The 20,235-nt window shown below is 35.1% G+C and overlaps 1 protein-coding gene across 1 annotated transcript in view; it reads right to left on the reverse strand.

The window, feature by feature from the left end:
- PTPRQ (protein tyrosine phosphatase receptor type Q) overlaps positions 1–20,235 on the reverse strand; it is a 135,014-nt gene that overhangs the window by 58,911 nt on the left and 55,868 nt on the right. Inside the window, exons 35-42 of the mRNA XM_027747790.2 lie at positions 16,638–16,798; positions 16,072–16,217; positions 9,175–9,340; positions 8,411–8,701; positions 7,895–8,170; positions 6,959–7,110; positions 4,954–5,095; positions 2,615–2,884 (exon numbers count right to left, since the gene is read on the reverse strand). Coding sequence (XP_027603591.2) covers positions 2,615–2,884; positions 4,954–5,095; positions 6,959–7,110; positions 7,895–8,170; positions 8,411–8,701; positions 9,175–9,340; positions 16,072–16,217; positions 16,638–16,798 — 1,604 coding nt within the window. The remainder of the gene's footprint in view (positions 1–2,614; positions 2,885–4,953; positions 5,096–6,958; positions 7,111–7,894; positions 8,171–8,410; positions 8,702–9,174; positions 9,341–16,071; positions 16,218–16,637; positions 16,799–20,235) is intronic.

Here is a 20,235-nt window from a genome sequence, read left to right on the forward strand (position 1 = left end):
TCCATGAGTTTCCAATTCCTAGTATCCAGTCACCACAAAACAATTCATACAAACACGCAGTTAAGGAAATGTCCTAATAATAACTAGTTTGTTGTAAATATGACTAAGCAACAACAAAGCAAGAAAGGGTCTGTGCAGCATATGTGATAAAAATTACATGTATTGTAGCATAAATCCTTCACTTGGGAAAACTCCCAGTGATAAAACACATAAGACGCATGTTGCTACACACTAAAGACTGGTGGGTTGTTTTTTTTTTTTCCCTTCTAGTACAGCTCTTTATAACACAGACCACAAGAGACTGCCAGTCTCCCTCTCAAGCCTAGGCTTAATCCACAGCTTTCTCAGTCTTTCCTCAAGCACTAATTAGCAGCCAACACCAAATTTTGCAGAAATCTCAACAATTAACTTTCTCAGGTGCCAGGTTTCTTTAACACTACTAGAAGCCTTTCCCTCATCCTCCGAGATATAAACCACCAGGGAAGTCTCCTGTTCTCCTCCCTACCAGAGGGTAACAACCCTCCTATAAGACTAACTCCGAGTCTGAACACCATTCCCAGATTCAGTCTTGCTCAGGCTCTGAGTTGGCTGTTCAGCAGCCATAATTTAAAAGAAAGGTTTGAGAGTTATGACTGCATTTAAGAAGTGTACTGAAGTGCATTAGCACATGCATCCACATCCAGCACAGCAGCTAAGCTCACTAAATTACTTCCAGCCAACTGTCAGATATTAGTATGCTCATGTCTAATACTTAAACAATACCTTTTCAAAAGTGGACTTTGAATGCTGCTGATAAACAGAAGTTTCTGAGCAAACAAGAGAATAGACTACCCAGGTGGAAGTCTTAAATTGACAAGGAGCTGGACAGAAGGACACCAGCAGGGATCACAAAATGGCAGCATTCGTAGGGAAGATGCTGATGAGGAAACCAATTTAGAGAGAACAATTTCATCAGAAATAGGTATGAGTGACACCTCATAGTTGAAATAAGGGACTTGGTGAGGCTGTAGTGGGACGGACTGTACCATGAGGACAGGTAGCCATCAAAGTACAACCCTGGCTATTTTCACAATGTTGGCCACATCACACTAGCAAGAGGCTGCCCTGCTTGTCCTCATTTGGAGCTCAGCCACTTGATCTGGAACCAAAGCAGCAGTAGTTCAGCTGACAACACAGACGTGATGTAGATTCATCCAGACATGCACATCCATGTCTAATTTTAAGAAGTGTGGAAATCAAACCTCATAATGGGACACCAAGACTTTGTGAATAGGATGGATCCAAAGGAGGTGCGTGCCACTCAGAAAGTTACCAACAAGAAGTCTAAGCATAAGGGTAAGTCTGATCTTCTCCAAGTTCAGATGTCTGACTCAAGTTTGCATAGCAGAGTTACTTCCCTTCACTTGTCATTCAGAGCATAAATCTTTTTGCTGACACAGAATCTGTATTTAGTATTTGACTAAGTTTGAGAAAACTTACTCTTTCAGTTGAAATACATATGAGAATGAGTGCTGCAACTCATTGCAACTCATCTTTTAAATTATTCAATAACTTAGTAATTAAATTATTACAAAAGCTAGGTTTGGTTTCTAAGCATCAGGGGGTAGAGTTGCGCTCCCCCATCCCATCCCCTGTTTCCTTATCCAGATGTTCTGAACTAGAGACCTCCTCAACTCCACTGCATAAATTGACATCACTGAAGAGAATATAGGAAAAGAAACTAAATGCAGTAATTGCTCCTGTAATTCAGTAGAAAGGTGAAGTCTTTTCTGGATCTTGCTCACAGAACATAACTTTTTATATTTATATTAAACTATCACCAAAGAAGAAAAAAAAAAGATAAACAGTCCCAAGAGTAGAAATCACCCCTGACTGGGGAAGAGAGCTGAAACAGGCCTTTGCTTCCTGCATTTAGAGTTGGGTTCCTAGCTAATTTGGAAGGTAGGTACACAGCTATTTACACAGAACTAACACTGTATTTTGACCAGAAATTCATCCCCATGTCAAATGAAAGCATGGCCAAGATTAGGTGAAGTGTGAAGTGTGTGTGGAAAGGAAGACAGACTTTGGGTAACAATTTTTCATTTCAATGCCAAAAAGCCTGCCCACATTCTTCTTTGGATTTAACTCACAATTTTCTTTCTTGTTTAAAAAATTCCATCCATCAAGAGTAATGACAAAGTCTGCTTGTAGAACCTAAATTCTTCTCAATTGCACTAATTTTGAACAGCTTTTTTGTCAATGAAGTCACAGCACTAGCAGCTAGTAAAAGTAAAATACAAATTTTGCTCTCAAAAATTTTTTCAGACTTTCAGTCCCAAATATGCTAAAGGCAGATATTATAAGAAAAAAAATACGTGATCATAAATTAATAAAATGACTCTTCAAACTCACACAGAATAAAGTGCTTTTTAAAATGGTAATTAATTCTCATCACCAAGTTTATTCTAAAACAGGAGAAAGGGGAAATCCTGTTTCTCTTCATTCACTATTAGCAAGAAATTTAAATAACAGAAGGATTTAATTGCCTGTATTGAAACAGTTATTTCAGGTCTGCTTGTTTGATTGTAATTTTTTCAATTGAGCAAAAAAATTAACTTGAATAAACTTTTACCTTTTTCTGGAAGGGTACTGGTATTGCATATCCGTTCTTCACCATCACCAGCAGACGTTGCAGCTTTTATTTTAATTTGATAAGTAATATTGGAAAGCAGATTTCTAAAAGTATGCAGTGTATCATAAGATGAAAAATTTGTAGAATTTCCTTCAACTGTTATGATGTAATGCGTAATTACACCGTTGGATGAAGCAGGAGGGTCCCACTGCACTAGGATTGATTGCCAGCTCATTGCAATACAACGAACATTCTGGACAGCGTCTGGTACTTAAAAGATACACATGCACCAAAGATTAACATTCATACACAATTAAAGTGGGAATCACAGAATAATATCATTAGAGAAGCAGATCCAATGTTCATAGGAACAGTCAAACATTGCAGTGTCAGATGAATTAATAAAAGAAACACATTGAGAGAACAAAAATATGTCTTTGTCCCCATTAAATGGTTCATTTCCAACTACTATGAATGTGACTGATGATTGTACTTGAAATAGAAGAAGCCATCTATCTGGCTTTTCCCTGGTTGTGTGATCCAATTTTGTTTTCACATCTGCTCATATTCTCCACATCTTTTTTTAAACAAAGTGTAGTAAAACATACACAGTAGTGTGAAATCCATATACATACTCCACAACAGCATCAACAGCAAAAGTTCCTTATTTATATGTTAGCTCTGTTTCTTTTAGGTACTTTATCATTCCTCTCTGTCCTTCCAGCAGAGGTACAACCTGCACAGAAGTCACGAGGCAGGTTTCAGAGCTGTCATATCAATGCTATTATCTTACAGTTCCCAATCTATTTGTTGGTTCTGGCAGGAGAAATTTTTTTAAATGCTTATTAAAAAAATTAATGAATTGTAGCAAATATTAAAATAATTTTGAAAATAGAGCAATTATATGTGAACAATTGGTTAAAGAGAAAAATGAATTAAAGTATTTCTGAAAGGGCTAAATTACTGGCTGTACCATATAAGAGAAAACAAATACACAGTGAGGGGTGGCCCAACCTACTTCTTCTATTGAAACAGGTTGAGGAATCTATAAAATAGTAAAAAGATTGTCAGTGAGGCAGTTAAAATAGAGGTAAACATATTCATTATCACTATACAGAGGTAAATTAATCTCTTTAAAAAGATTAATTTTCTTTTCAGAATTTAAAGAAAAAATTTCTTTTTAAGAAGCAACATCTGCAGAATAAAGAAGATTAACTGGTACTTTTAATAAAGACTAGGGACAGAATCCTTAGAGGAACTCAGTGAGGAACTGATCCAGCAATTGCCCAAAATCTAGGTTGGAGGGAAAGGAAACATGCTGCAACTACCTAAGCATAAAGTCTGAGAAAAAGCTATAATATTACTAGATCATGCTCCTGAGAGAAATGTCTCTCCAGCACTTCCAAAGAAAGTACCATGAGTATGGAATGTTTGTGGTGAAATGAGACAACTGAATGATGACCATGGCTTTATAGCAGAACAGCCTTCAGTTGCAGGGATCCAACTGTCAAACTGAACCAGTTTAGTGATGGTCCAGATTTCTGATGGTGGGTAACTCCTGGGTATAATAAACAGCATAATTTTCCCCAGAAATTCTGTTTTACCAGTTCCAGCAGGAATCTTTCACTGGAAATGTGATCTTGGAGAAACTATAGTAATATGGCATCTTTCGATACTTTGTCTGCTCCCTTTGCCGACAGTATAAAGGAAGCTGAGAGTCCCTGAGCCATGCCGGTTCCCTGGCACTGACAGCCCTTAGAAAGCACAGGAGCCCAGAGATTGCTCTGACCTGGCAAAGGAGCTACAGCTTTGCGCAATGGTCGGTGTCACAAACCCACCATTCTCACGGGCTCTTCTTTAGTGAATATTGAGTATTTCACTTTTAGTGGCTAGTTTCCTTCCTAAATTAAATTATTTTAAAAATGTTAAAAATTTCTGTTTGCTTAATTTTCATTTGCCAATATTTTGACCAGCTGCTTTTGGTACTGCTAGCATTTCAGTTATTTTCACAGGGATCTGAATTATCGCTTTGATCTGCAAAGACTGATATCTTTCTAATTTTCCTCCCTTTATCTGTGATGCTATTAAAATATTTATAGTAACCATATAAGCCTCTCATTTCAGATGAGGACATTTCTAATTCCACACTTCCGACATCAAACTTCAAACCCAGCCTACAATAAGAATGTGAATAGGTGTTACACAGGCAGAAGGCAATGAGATAGTGTTATGTTACATTTTCTTTGGAGACAAGATGAACACTGTTGTTCAGCCATACAAGGAAAATATACATTAATATATATAAACAGAACTGTAGCTTAAAAAAAGTCGTATCTAACCTGACTCCATCGTTGTAAACTGGACAGCATTACTGAACTGATTGCCATTCCCAAGCTTGGTAAATGCAGAGACACTGATAGAATAGGGGCTGAATGGTTCTAATCCAACAAGGTTTGCCTCGTGGTTTGAACCTGAAATGTTCTTAAGGAAGGAAAAATTACTAGTACACAAATAATCTCTAGAAACTTTGTGGGTCTCAGCTTGAACCCAATGAAATGAACAGATTTACAGCCATACTTTTGCCTCTTCTACTCTGAGGAGATTTCAGTCAAATACTGAAAACTTTTGTCACTTCCACACCACTTCATCAATCTCTCTCACCTTCTTCTTCCTTGCTACACCTCTGCAGTAGAAGACGTCATGGGTCATAGCTTCCTATTTCTTTTACTTTACCTGAACTAGATACACAGATTGACGAAGAGCTTCAAAAAAACCAAACCAAACCAAAACCAACCAACCAACCAACCAAACCAAAACCAAAAAAGCAAAACAAACAAACCAAAAAACAAACCAAAACCAAAAAAAAAGTTTAAAAACACAATTCCTTTTAACTGTTTTTCCCAGAGCATGCAAGGCATATTTTATTCAAATATTGAGAGAATTATAATAACAGCAGGGAAAGCTGAATTTCAGCAAGAAAATCTTGTGGAATCCAAGTTATCAGAGAATTATGGTGTCTAAACACAGTATTTCTATAAAAGTTGCTCTGCTTGTCCTGCTGCCACAACCTAGATCTAATTTCTTGCCCACATAACATTACAAAACATGAAGGAATGTAGGGCAAAGCAGATGCATTCAAGTGCTCCAGATAGTTTTTGTATTCTAATTGGATTTGAGACTGCCTCACATGGACAGTGGAGAATAATCTTTAGTGGTCTCTTTGAACACCCAGAGAATGTGTTTCCAAAGGTAGCTGGCTGTAGAATTCACAGCTCCTCTCTCATAGGTTCATTGTGCTCTTTCAAGTATTATAGAAGAAACTGGGGTGATGCCAGCACTTCATTCCACAGTGGGGAATAACAGCAGACCTCATAAGGGGTAGCCAAGTAGGCCGCTCCATGGGGACTGATTTCCAGCGCATACACTTAACAGCACACACAGTTTCCTTGCATGCTAAGTCTCTGCAATAAGAACTGTATTGGTGAGGGAGTTGGAGTAATGAAGCTCTTCATAGTCACACACGTACCTTAAACTGCGTGTCTTAAACTCCTATCTCACTGCAGTAATATCTTTTCCCTGTAGCTTTTACAAGCACCTAGGGTGAACTGGACTCACTATATAGTTTCTCTGCTTGAGATGCAATCCTGACCTTAGCTTGCTGCCTTTGCAGTTCACGGCACACGTCTTGATGCCACCCAGATTTAAGCAGATAGAAATGCCTTGATCAAATTTTGTATATCGTAGAATCATAGAGTCATAGAATGGTTGGAAGGGACCTTAAAGACCATTCAGTTCCAAACTCAGTGCTGTGAGCAGGAAACCTTCCACTAGACCAGATTAATCAGAGCTTAGCCCTGAACATTCATATAGCAACCATTTCAGTTAAAATTTATTCAGTATTCCTATTCTGCAAAAATTAAAAAAAAATTTCAAACCTCTAAACAGTTTTTAACTATTTTTCAAGATGACTATCTGTCTTTTTGAATCTTGGCAGTCCATAGATACTAAATAGCTAAACAAAGATAGCCACAAAACAAGTAACTTCTGTAATTTTCTAACATCAAGCTTACACTGGAATATGAACTAAATATTAATAAATCTCATCATTAATGAAACATTAGAAGTTCAAAGCAAATTAAAATCTAACAATTTTTTTCTATCTAATTTTAAAAACTGAATTACAGTTATGGTGGTAGGGTAAGTAAACTGTCTTAGCAAATAGGAATTTAGAGGAGCTTCACAATTCTAGGGGCATAACAGACATTTAAAATATTTTTCATATATTTTGTTCCTAAAGCACAAAATAAATATTTAAAAAAATTAAACACTTTATTATAAACATACCTGATAAATTAGTTTTTCTGTGTTGTTTTGATAAATCTTAAAATTATATCTCATAATAACACCATTTGACTGGGGACTTGGATCCCATTTTAGCCACACGGAATCTGCCGTATAGTTGATAATAGTCAGATTCTGGGGTGGAGCTAATGGCACTACAAAAGAGAAATGCTTTTGACTTCCAAATGACAAAACAATCCAGGCAAAACAAAACAGTTTAGAGATGCAGGAGAAAATAGATATTTTTGTTAACATTTTTATACAAACTCAAGCTAACTACTTCATTGCTATTTCAATCTTTTCCTTTCTCTTTGACATGCAACAAATTCCATTAATGCAGAATATAATCTTACTCAGCAAGGGATCTTAGAGATCTAAAAAAATATATTAATCATTTAGACATCCCCATTGCCAGAACTAAGACATTTAGCAAGTCATATTACATATTTTACTGGAATGTGATATACTTTGCTTCCTACATCCTATATTGAGCACAACTCAACATATATTTACAAAATATGTAATTTACCATGCAGAGGAGGGGAGATCAATACATAGGAGACCTGTGTGAACGTGTCAGAAATATTTCCATGTTTTATAATTTTTCAGTTATATAGGGGAATGAAGAGAAAAGTGCTGTTGCTTGCTTCAAAATCCCTGAGACTTGGCAAACTATAACACATTCCAAAAACAAAATATATTTCTCCTTGGACTTATTTTTGTAATCCCATGCAAAATGTGACCTCCTCTTGCACACTGTGGCAGGAGAAAGAGCACTCAGAAAACACTTCCCTTGCAGTGTTTTCTTCTGAAAGCTCTTCACTCATAGACAAATGGAAAATTAATCCTTCATCTCAACAGGTCTGGTGTTCAGACCTAAGATGGATGCAGTAACATAGAGCTGATATTTCAAAGTTGGTTACAACTGAATTTGCTTACCTGACTCATCTGTGTAAAATTGAAGCACAGCAGATGGACCAGGTCCTTTTATTGTTCTTGCAGCTGCATAAATGCTATACAGTGTGAATGGAAGAAGGTCTTCCAAGACGATAAAATTATTGGTGGTAGAGAATGAGTTATTCCTCTCTGGTCCAAATAATTTTAAATCATAACTTATTATGATACCATTTGGCTTAACAGGGGGGTCCCATGAAAACATAACTGAGGTAGTTGAGAGATTTGAAAATGTTTTGATTATAGGTGCTGATTCTGGGACTACGTGAAGAAATAAGAAAGAGAAAAATAGGGATAATGTCAGGAAAATATAAGTTAAAATGAAAAATTCTGTTTCATGGTGTCAAAATAGAAATGTGTAGCAGTCGTTTGTGTCATTGTATACCCAAAAAGCTTCAAGTTAACATGACAAAAATAAACAATATTTTTGTTTCCTTTTAGAAAATTGTTTGGTTTTTTTACTACATTTCCGTAGAAATGAATAAAATATCTTTATCTTACCATCTTCATCAGTTCTTATATGCAGACTTAGAGTATGCTGTTCAGAAGATCCTTTATCAGTGGCTGGTGTGATTTTCAGAATGTAATCGGTATATTTCTCCAGATTGTCAAACATTATGCTTGTGTTGTAAGTAAGGAAAGACAAAACCTTGCTGGTTCCCAGTTGCATTAAACTTAGAGAAACATGAAAGAAGACTAAGCCATTTGGCTGGGATGGTGGAAGCCAGCTTACATTCACAGAAGATGAGGAAATGTTTTGATAGACCAGATTTTCAACAAAACCTTCTGGGACTATGAGAGATAATACACAAAAAATGAAATGCATGGATTACAGTAATGAAACATCCAAACCCAAACCAGAAATCACTCTTCGAAATATGATTAGTCTGAAAATGTCACGTCACTTGTCATATTTTTTACAACTTATAAAAATAACTTATGTTTCAATATCAAAAATAAAATACTTTGGAGGCATATATGAATAATCATTTATGTTAAATTTTTTTAAGAAAAATTTCTTAATGATTGTTTAAGACAATATTTTTATTGCTTGTGAACTACATTCTTAGTATTACAAAGTGAAGACTCAGATCAAAATGCCTTCCTTGAAAAAAAATACTGCAGCATTGAAAACCACACTTACTGTTTTGTTTGTTCTTTTTTTTACATTGGCATCATAACAGTAAAATAATTTTCAAGTTAGAGAATGTTTAATAAATGTAAGCACTGATATACACTGAGTGTTAAAAAAGTAATTAACTTACTATCCTGATCTGTATACACATCTATCTTTTCACTGGTTTTGTTTCCATCTCCAAAAGCTGTACTTGCAGTTAACCATAAAATATAATGGCTGTATTTTCCCAAGTCATCCAGAACTACAAACGGGGGCATACTGATGTTGCTGTCATTACCATAAGCTGTGAAATTCTAAAGGGAAAAAAAAAAGGATAATGTTGCCATTGAAAATGTTATTTATTCATTGATTTCTCTTTCTAGTTCCCCATTTAGCTGCCACCATCACCACCACCAGTTATGATTTACCATAGCTTTCAGGAGACATAAACCTACACTTTGACTCCTATTGTTACTCCTTGTAAGTACATAGAGTATGTAATGACTCCCCCTATTCTTTGTAGTTGTTGAATGCCACTTCACAGATTAAATTTGTAATATTATAACGTGTTTATCCATATTGCATCAAGAATGTACCATCCACTAATTGCTCATAGATTAAATGATCATACATGTTACTGCCTTGCCTGATCATCATGAAGCAAATCAAAGGACTTCTCTCACTTTATTCTATTTTTATGAGAGTAGATTTTAAATTTAAAACTTCCAGCAGCAGAGATGTTACTGCACCACTTCATAAACTGTTCCTTTTGTTAGTTGTCCCTTCCAATAAAAACATGCTGTTATCTCTAATGCAAATGTCTATACCCAGTGGACCATGTTAAACTCAAGACATCAACAGAAAATTTTTCTTTGTTCAGTTACTTGCTAATGAAAGGATTGCACCAGAATCTAATTCCATTTTCCTTTGCACAATACTAAAATATCAGTAAAACTGTGACTGTATCAGCAGGTTAGTGCTTTAGATCAGCCCCTCCAAGGAAGCTATTCCTCTTTAGAATCAACTCTTTGGGAAAATGAAAAGAAAAAATATAAATCAGATTATTTATGTAAGGTCAGCTTTACCACATAACTGAATGTGTTGAATCACCCACCTCATTATGGGAATCTAATTTAGATGATCCAACACAATTTGGTTCATGATTTGAAAATTGTTGAGAGGTTATGTAGCCCATGACCATATTCAGCTCCAGCATTGTGCAGGAAGTCAAATTTTTGCTCCTGATTGAGAGTGTCAGTATTATTCCTCTGTGGTAGCCACATTGCCCCATTGAGCAGATGGCATGGGCAGCAATCCTCAGGACCAAAGTCCTAATTTTTCTACATAGCAATATTTTCAGGGGATACTGGATTTCGCCCAACGCCCTGATGAATTGACTAGTACACATTCCAGTTATTTGGCCTGCTTCCTATTTTTGGTGTTAGATCTTATCCACACATCCCACCTCTTTAAAATCAAAGCTAGCTTTCAACTAAATTCTTTTCTAAAAGAGAGAGGCTATGAGAGAAGACTTACTAAAGCAGAAAAATGCAACAGTAATGTTTGAGTATTACAATTCAAAAACATCACATAAGAACAGAGGAATGCTGAAACTGCATACTAAAAAATGGGTTATATTTCTCATGAGGAAAGTTTCTACTGAAGAAGTCACTGTAATATGCTCTACTACGCAGTTGAGTCAGTACTGTGCAAATTGATAGTCCAGTATCCAATTTTGATCTCTGTCACCAATACATATCAATTATACATCTAATGCAACACTTCACCAGTTTTTTTGTACAGACAAGATCATTTTATTTTTGCAGAAAACAAGAAGTCACACTCTCATTCAGTGATTTTCATGCTAATATCTGAAGACCTAGTTTTGCCTACAGTCACCAGTACTTAGATAATATAAATAAGTAAATAGTTTGTTTGGCAATGAAAATTTAAACCTTTGTTTAGAATGCAGAACAGAAGCTGCATGAATTGGTGGCATAAGTTTCTATATCCACTCTTATTAACTGACTTAAAGCACACCATTAGTTTTGTCTGAAAGATTAGGTTAAATCAATATCAGTTAAAATACAAAAACATTCCACCTTAATATATGATTTTCTTCTAAAAGTAGTTTGAATCTCACACTGTCTTCATAACTAACTGAAAAGGCTGTGAAGAGCTTTGCATAGCTTAAGATACGGGAAACAGAAAATAGAATTCTAAGGTATTTAATTAAACTTTCTGATGCTTAAGCACAATATGACAGAAAATATCATCTAGCCCAGAAGAAGCATTCTAATACCTGTTGTTATTATTATTAGATATTGTATTAGATATTATTAGATATTGTAATGAGAAATAATTAATAATTTATAATATCAATATCTAACAATCAGATTTTTTTAAATAAGACCTTACATAATTATCTGAGTTTTCAAGGTAAAAATGTCAAGGGTACCACATCAAGTTTTGATTCTAGATTTAATGGGAGTTTATTGGTATGAACAGCTGAAAATTCAACTCTTAGTTTAAAAAGCATACCTTTACAATTTAGCCAGCTGTCTGGCAGTTAAGGACTTAGTGAACCAATGTGAACATTATAACAACAGGGTTTTGTTGGTTCAACAAAAACTATTTTAAGAGAGAGTTCCTTTACTATGAAGAGCCCAAGGAACAGGGATTATCTCAAACTTCTGATATGACAAAATATTAGAAAAAAAAAAGGAACACATAATTAGGAGTAACAGTGAGCAGGAAGAACTGTGTGGGTACAAACTGAGAAAAGACAAAACTTGTACTAATTGTACCCTGGGGATAGAACACTATAGGAAGTTTTACAATTAACTGTGGCTCCAGATGAAAGCAAACAGCTTAGGATCTTTGGCTACAGCTGAAGAAATTCTTCCTTCAGTCCCTTTCTTCATCCATACATGAAAGAAGTTTTGACATAGCAAAGTATCAGATTATTAAAAGCAGCTAAGTGTAAGCAATACACACAGGCCATGAAAGTGTCAGCAGAAAGCAGTATATTCTTCAGGAAGCAGCAGATATTTCCAGTGGCATAAAACTGTAATTAGTTGCACACAGAAAATGCAGTGCTGCTGTTCTTCACTGTTAACCTTTTTCCCCTCTTCTGCTTTCTTTTTTCATTTCATCTGACTCTTGTTTTGAGTCAGAGGATCACATACTGGACTCTGGCAATCAGATGAGAGTGGTGACACTGTGAGGGCTAATCCAAGCCATCCTTCAAGGAGCATAATGCACATTGTTGCAGTAGCAACCTAAGCGAAGATATTTCCTTTTTGTGTGCTGTACTATTCTGAGGCCATGTATTTGCAGTGTATTTTTGGGAAGTTCCCCTTTTTATCCCTGCTGTGGTCATACTGGTGAAAGAAAATGTTTGATTGTTAATATAGCACATTGTTTGCATCCCTTTTTCTGCATCCCAAGGGTAATCCAAGTTGAATTTCACTCTGAACTGTATCCAGTCATGGTGACTTCAATTGGTTTGAAGCAGACATTGGATGATTTGGGTTTTGATGTTCAGTTGCTTGAAAGGGTTGTAAATTTTTTCAATACTTAGCTCCTGGTTCCCCTGGCAGAGCAGGACAATTGTCATCTGTACTGAAATTCCTACACTGGGGAACTTTATCCAAGCATAATTTTATATTCATAATTAGCACCTTTCCCACTTTCTTGCTAATCAAAACACAAGTACATAGAAATTGAATAAAAGAGTTTATTCAAGTCAAGGATATCTTTCATAGATCAGTATTCAGCTATAAGATAATTACTTCCATAGATTTTTTGACTTTTTTCCTCAATAAGACTGAGAATGTGGGCAGTATGATTGCTTCAAGCACCAGGCAAGGCATTGTGGAGCAAAATGTGCAAAGCTGCTATTGCAAACAGTGAAAGAAGTGTCACAGAGAAGTGATGTGAAGAAAAGGTACAGTGTCATGTCATCTGAATGTGAAGTGTTCTTTGTCAGCATACATGCTATATCTTTACTGCACTGGAACACAACAGTAAACATATACCAAAAGGTAGCACTTTCCCTAGACCTATGTCGGCAGAAGATAAAAGATAAACCTGAACTTGAACCTAGCCCTGTGTATATAATGGTTTCTTCTACTTGGCTAGTAGTCATTCCTCCCTCTCTGACACATTTTCTTTTACAACCTACCAGAATCCCCATAGAAACAGCCCACTCATCTACCAAAATCCTCAAATCCAATCTCCATCACTAAATATTTCCTTCTGCTGTTCTGGTTCTGAAGCTAGGTCTGAGCACCCCCGGCCTTCTGGCTGGGCAGCTGCAGTGTGATTTTTCATGTAGACCTATAGAGCAAAGAAACTATACATTATTTTTCTGACCTATGAAGGTTTATAACATTTTCTTATTTAAAGAAAAACTGGTTTTCCTGCAAGTTTCTGCATAATGTCAAGGAGAAAACCACATTTTTAATCTCAGGTATTTTGCTGTTTGTGGGGTTTTTCCCCTAAACAAAATGCTTCACTCTGCAGCTACTAACTTCCTGGTTTTATCATATTAAGACTCTGTGGTTTTTATTAATTAGGTTTTAATGTTCCTGAGGAGTTTGAGAACGTGTGATAAGGGAGAAATTGAGACAACAGAATAACACCAGTTTTGGTATGACTTTTGTGGCTACTTCAGATTATGCCAGCATTGGTATATGTTAATTTTCTTGATATTCTTCAACAAGGGCAGTTTTTCAGGCATCTAGAAGATATGGTTTAAGACTTGGACCCCTGACATTATTTCCTGACAAAGAAGGAGATTAAAGACTGGTAGTGTTTGGCTGCCTTCAACCACACATCTGAGAAGTCTGGGTTCCCTGAAATATGAAAAGATCATCTCCTTTTTCAATTGTCATAGATAATTTCTAAAACTGAAAATACAGTTTGGATAAACAAAAGCAAAATGGTGACCTCGATGTAGACTGTTCTAACTGATTATTTCTTTCCAAATGTGTGCAATAAAAAACTTAGCAACAGACTCACAAATACATGATTATATTTCTAAGTTCCAGATGGTCATAAGCTGCATGTTTGCATACACTTACGTAGCTTACAACTGTCTGTATATGTCATATATATATATATGACATATATTCACATATCAGACTGACATTCACACATGCATTTTTCTGTTGTAAAAAGAGAAATATAAAATATCTGACAGAAATGAGTTGCCTCTTTTCATCTGTTTGAAATCTGTCCTGCATCCACAGGAATTCCAAGGTATAGGATAGAACTGCAATGTAGATATGGTAGTTGTCATGTGTAAACAGTGAACAGACAGGATGTGAAGGGCAAAAGTTAAGGGAAGCAGACAGATTAAAATTCAATCATGATTTGAGAGATTTATGATCATATTCCATGGGCAGTAAGAGACAGATGCAACAGCAGCTGAAACCTATCTTCTGGTGGTAGAGGGATAGGATAAAAAAATCAAAGTTAAAAGGATGAAAAAGGTAGTTTCCACACACAGAAGTAGAGCTACTGTCAGCACTTTTCTGCCATCCACTACACAGTATGCCAGAGCAGTGGTAATTTCCACTTGTGCCACCATTTTTCCCTGCCCGACTACATCACACGATAATGAAACTGGGCCCTCACCTGGCTGGGCCAACACTATTCTGCTTCATCTTCCCTATCTTCCTCCTTTATTTCCAGAGTCTTGGGCCCATCCAGAGGGATTTTAGCTCTCAGTGTATCAGTTTCACCTTACTCATTCACCTCAGATTTCCACCTTCCTAAAGGCAAGACTAGTCCAAGTCCATAGTGGTCCTCTAAAATCTCCTGAGATTTCTAAGAATTAGATAAATGCAGACGTTCTTCATAGGATAGGCTACTTCATGTAATGCACTGATATAAAGGTTTCTCCAAGGATTTTTTCAAAAAAACACTGTTGCTATCACAGTTTGTGCAAACAGTCTGCCATCTGAACTGTAGCCCCGATTTTAATATCAGAATATGAATTCATGGCACAATCTTGCTTGCATATGAAACTATGCAGAGCTTGACAACCACACAGCTTCACAGAAGTCAGAGAAATGTAAACACTGAAGTATGTTAGCAATTATTCAGTCACAGGTTTTTGTAATATTTGTGAATATTTCTTCTAGTTATTCTCAAATACATGTATACCTCATCCTGGACATATCTTGAGCATAAAGTTATGCAGTAGAGGTTATTTTCCATGCATAAGTTTCTTAATGAATTTATATTTTTTCTTTGCTTCCATATGTGTAAAACTTGTGATCAAAAACCTGTAAGGAAAGCTTATTTCTCTTATTATATTTTTGTACCATAATATATTCATAGAAAAGAGAACAGAAAAATTATATACACAATTAATAAGTGTGGTGCATAAATAAGAATGAAAGTAAACAGAACAAAAAATCCTACAAGGAAATGTGTGGATCACCAAAATGTTACTTATAACATTTTGTCCTTTAAGTTTTAACATAAAAATCTCAATATCTTTGAATCAATCTACTAAACAATAATTTTCTTTTGACAGTAAGACAAATATGAAATTAAAATGTATTCCCTACTTTCACGTTAACTTCTTATTTTTAAGACTGTACAAACATTATTTAAAAACTAAAACCAGAACTGTTACAGAAATTTATTCAAATTGATAGATTAGACTAAAATAAACACTCATAAGGTGTGACATGATTGTAATAGGTCTTGTGTCTATCCATTAGATATCTTAAGAGGATATATGTATTAAATGTATGTGTGCATACATGTATACATAAGTCTTGCATAATAAAATATTACACAAAATGTATTGGCTTTAATGTTTAATTAGATGAATGCTCTATGAGATGCTCAATGTAGCATATGATTACAAGATGTGCTTCTGTCTTTATAAGTTAAAAAATTGCATAATGTAAAAGGAAATATTAAAAAACATATATTGGTAGCAAGAAAAATTGAGTTAATCTTTAATGAACTATTAGAACATTTCATTGACTTCTACAAAAGAAGAATATAAAAATAAACTTACCTGTATGAATATTCCTGAATTATTTTTGAAATAAACTGAGTAGTACAGTATATTTCCATTAGGCTTTTGGGGAGGAGACCAGAATAGCATTATTGATGTGGAAGTAAGGTTTCTGTATGCAACATCTTTCGGTGGATCACTTGGTGCTGGAAAAATGTTGAGTTTTAGCATACCTAAAGCGTTGTACCTCAAGATTTTTGTACATTTTAGTGCCTGAGAAACATCCACTATAGATCTGACAGCATCCTATGTCAAATTAAATGTATTTCTGGTTATGGTATAAAAACTGCTTTTGGACATGATGGGGAAAAAAAGCATATGTAAATGAATTTTTAAAACACTTTTTCAGACACATTTGTATTTAGCTGCATTTTTAAACAGATAGTGTTTTCTTATAGAATTTTTCCTGTACTTACAGCTTTGGATGTCTAATTTGCTGACATGGAGCTTCATGAAGTTACATCTCTATACTCCAATTATAGATGATAGGCTTTATTAGCTTAAACAAGGCTGAGAGAAATATAAGGCTAAATGAAAATAGAGGTTCATACTATATTTAAACTTACCTCCTTCAGAAGTTCTGAATGTTATAGTATCACTTTTTATATTCCCATCTCCAAATCTTGTACTTGCTGTTAGGTAAGCACTATACTCATAGTTATATTCTAGGTCTGTGAACTCCAATGATGTTTCTGTTACATTAACACTCCTTTTTGACATTTTATTCCTGAAGAAAAAGTGTTTTATTAATAATATACACACACCGTTTCCATATGTATACAACTATAGTGTATGTTATAAAATTGAAAAATGCAATACTGTGGTAAATACAAGTATATTAGTCTTTCTTTTTGTCTTTTATATTGAAAAGCTCACTTTTGTACCCTTGCATCACAAGAGGGCTCCTAATGTTGTTTCTTAAAAAACACCCAAAACCTCCACAGAAATATATTTGCAAATTACAACAACAAAAAAATCAACAAAGACAATGATTGTATGGAATATTGAGGAGGAGCATTTCCATCTATTAACTCCTATGAAATTTTTATGTGGTACCCTTGGGAAGGACACAGTAGGGCATAACTAAACTGTCTCTCTGGACAGGAATAGCGAAATATAAAAAGATTATAGCAGGGAGCATGCCCTACTGTGACTCTGTGAAATTGGTCAGAAGGCTGAAGTTATAAATGGAATAATAGAAGATGATATGGAACAGGAATTAGCTGGTGCTGAGTTAATTCTGGTGGAATGTAGCAGGGGATCAGAATGGAACTCCAGTAAGGTCAAAACCCGCCTAGAAAGACTGTAAGATGTAACATTAATAAAATGCTGGTATTAGCATAGGTATGAAATGGTTATCAGAAAGTAAAATAAGATACGAGAAATAACTAACTTGAATTCAAAAAGTCTGCTATTCCTTGTAAAGTTAATGCAATCTTTTAAGAAAAAATAGGAGGAAAAAAATCCCACTATCAAACATTCCATTCCTGCAAAGATTTCTGCATGCGTAGGTGCTCTGTGTCCCCAGTAGAATTTCACACAGGGATGATAATTTGATAACTAAAATCAAATATCTTGCTCCAGCAATCACTATGGAGCTCTTCACAAATGAAAATGGGTTCTAATTAAAAAAAAAAACAAAAAACAACAAAAAGGGAAAGGTGATGCAAAATTATTAGATGGGCCAATTTTCATCCTTTGATAAGGAATTAATGTCCCATTAGCAAAGATCACCATCTAATATATCTGAAATAAAAACAACTGGAATGAGAAAATGTGTGAGAATGAAAAAAAAAATTCTTTCTAACCCTTTCAGATTTTGAGTGGAATTGAATGTCACTTGACATGGGAAATTTTCTTGGTAACAGAGAAAGTTAAAATTTACATTTTTCCCAAACTTCTAACCTTTTAATAGTCTGTAAAAAGATACAAAAGGTTGCAGCTGCAGTTATCAAATTCTATACAAAGACATCTTTTCCTGGATCTTTGCCCAATATATTCTTAGTATGGAAAAACATATCTGGTTATAATTCAGGTAAGAAGAAAATCCACTGCTTAGTGCTGCAAACATTTCTGCTCCCAGAAGCTGCATTCTTACAACATCTTAGTTGGCAAAAAACATTTCAACAACCAGACATAGGAAGAAGAACAAAAGCTTGAGGTGTTTCAAGAGAAGATGGTTTTCTGCTTAGAAACAAATGAGATTGGTATAAAAATAAGAAAACACTGATCAAAGTGAGTGCAGTCTTTGCAGACAATGAGAAAGTACGTAGCAGAATCAGCTAAGCCAAGGAATTTTACTGAAGAAAAAATAATAAAAAATTTTAAATCAGAACTTTCAGAAATGCAGGCAACAGAGGTTCTAAGAAATTGCATACTTTCAGTTGACAAAGACAGGTACCATATTTTCTTAAAAATCTTTACCTCAAAGTAGATCTAGTCAATAATTATCTGACAGAAGTTTGCTGAAAAGGATAATGGCAAAAGAAAACAGCTATATAAAAATTCGGCAATTTTGTAAATATGCCTTTAATACTCTAGAATTACAGACTTAGGCAGTATGAGTTTGTAGGCTCAAGGTACACAGGCTTTACTACCTGCTAGCACCCAAAACCACCTTGCCCTGTGACAAATACCATGGAATACAACACTGAAAACATTCCAGATGTTACTCTTTCTATTCTAGTAGTTGTAGATACTTGTTCTGGATTAGCTAAAGAAAAGTTACCAAATTGTCTGTAACTGTGCAGAATATTTAAGTGAAGTGGAGGAACGTTTATTTAACATCTGTAGTAACCTTCATCATTCTGCTTTATTGAGAAGCACTGGGATTAACAATCTCCTCCAAAATACATTAAATACCTCCCAAAAGCAGCAACTGCATGGCACAGCAGTTTATCTTGTCAAACCTCACACTGCAATGCATTTTATGGAATCATATAGACAATTCTGTTAAATACTTAAAATTCCTCTCCTTCCTCCACCCCTCCCTCCCCCTCAAGGAAGCAGTGAAGTTATGACCCCTTTGAATGCAATGGGAGTTTTTCTCCAATGTCCTTGTCTTAACATGATACCTAAAGCCCCTCTAATTTTAGATATGGCACAGTATGACAAATAAGAGAGAGCAAGGAGAATATGGAATTAAGAGGGACAAGGTCTACTGCAAAAAGTTACATGGTTGCTTAATTAAAATATTTAGTCGGATCAATTAAGAGGTATTTTTAAAAAATAATTCTTGCTAAATCCTTTGTCATAATAACAAAAGCGGTAAGTTATAAGAGAATATAAGGATGAAAAATTGTATAGCCTCAAGTCTTTGAACACAGCTTGAATCAAAACCATAGCCCTTATCATGAAGTAACTCTTCTCTAGCTCAAGGACAGTCATTAATTTAAATGGGGTTTGTCATTAAAGAGCAACAGACATTCCCAGTACAGTAGAAGTAACAAGAGAAGACAAATTTAACTTTTCTGGGAAGAAGAGCTCGCTCCTGTTCATTTTATCACCAACTTAACTAAACCTATAATTTAAAAAAAAAAAAAAAATCAGTAGGAACTGAGGCCAAACCCTATCTTGAAACTGCCAAGTAACAATAAAATAATAAATGTAAGCTCAGTAGTAGTGTGTTTATAACAATTGTGGATTTGCACATCTGGTGCACATCTTATAAGGTGCACTTCAGTATTTACTTCCTGCACCTTACTAGTGGCAATAACATTGGTACAGCGTGAATGTAATATATCAAAAGCTATCAATAACAAAATATTTTCAATCCTAGTAGAAGTTATAGATAGACCTTTGAAGAGATGCCACATCACTAGACCAAACTATGTTATACAGAGAATAGGACAGAAGCTGCAAGTTTTAAAGTGACAAAATTCCTTTTTAGAGGTGAAAAAATATCACAGGAGGGATGATGGAGAAAAAATAGGAAAAAAGAAAAGATAGAAAAAAAACAAAACACAGCAAATGAATAATATCTGTTAAAAATACTGATTTGCTATGAATGTAATAAATACAAAATATAGCAGTAGACATAACTGATAGCACATACAAAGACTCTGAACATGGCTCTTACACACTTTCTATAAAAAGGGGCAATATTTTTCAGTTTTAAGCCTATTTCAAATCTCCTTGACAATTCAGCATGGGCTTGTGCCCTGC

The sequence above is a fragment of the Pipra filicauda genome, unplaced genomic scaffold, assembly GCF_003945595.2.
Source record: "Pipra filicauda isolate LSUMZ 115617 unplaced genomic scaffold, ASM394559v2 scaffold4_size7858003_pilon, whole genome shotgun sequence".
NCBI classification, from domain to species: Eukaryota; Metazoa; Chordata; class Aves; order Passeriformes; family Pipridae; genus Pipra; species Pipra filicauda.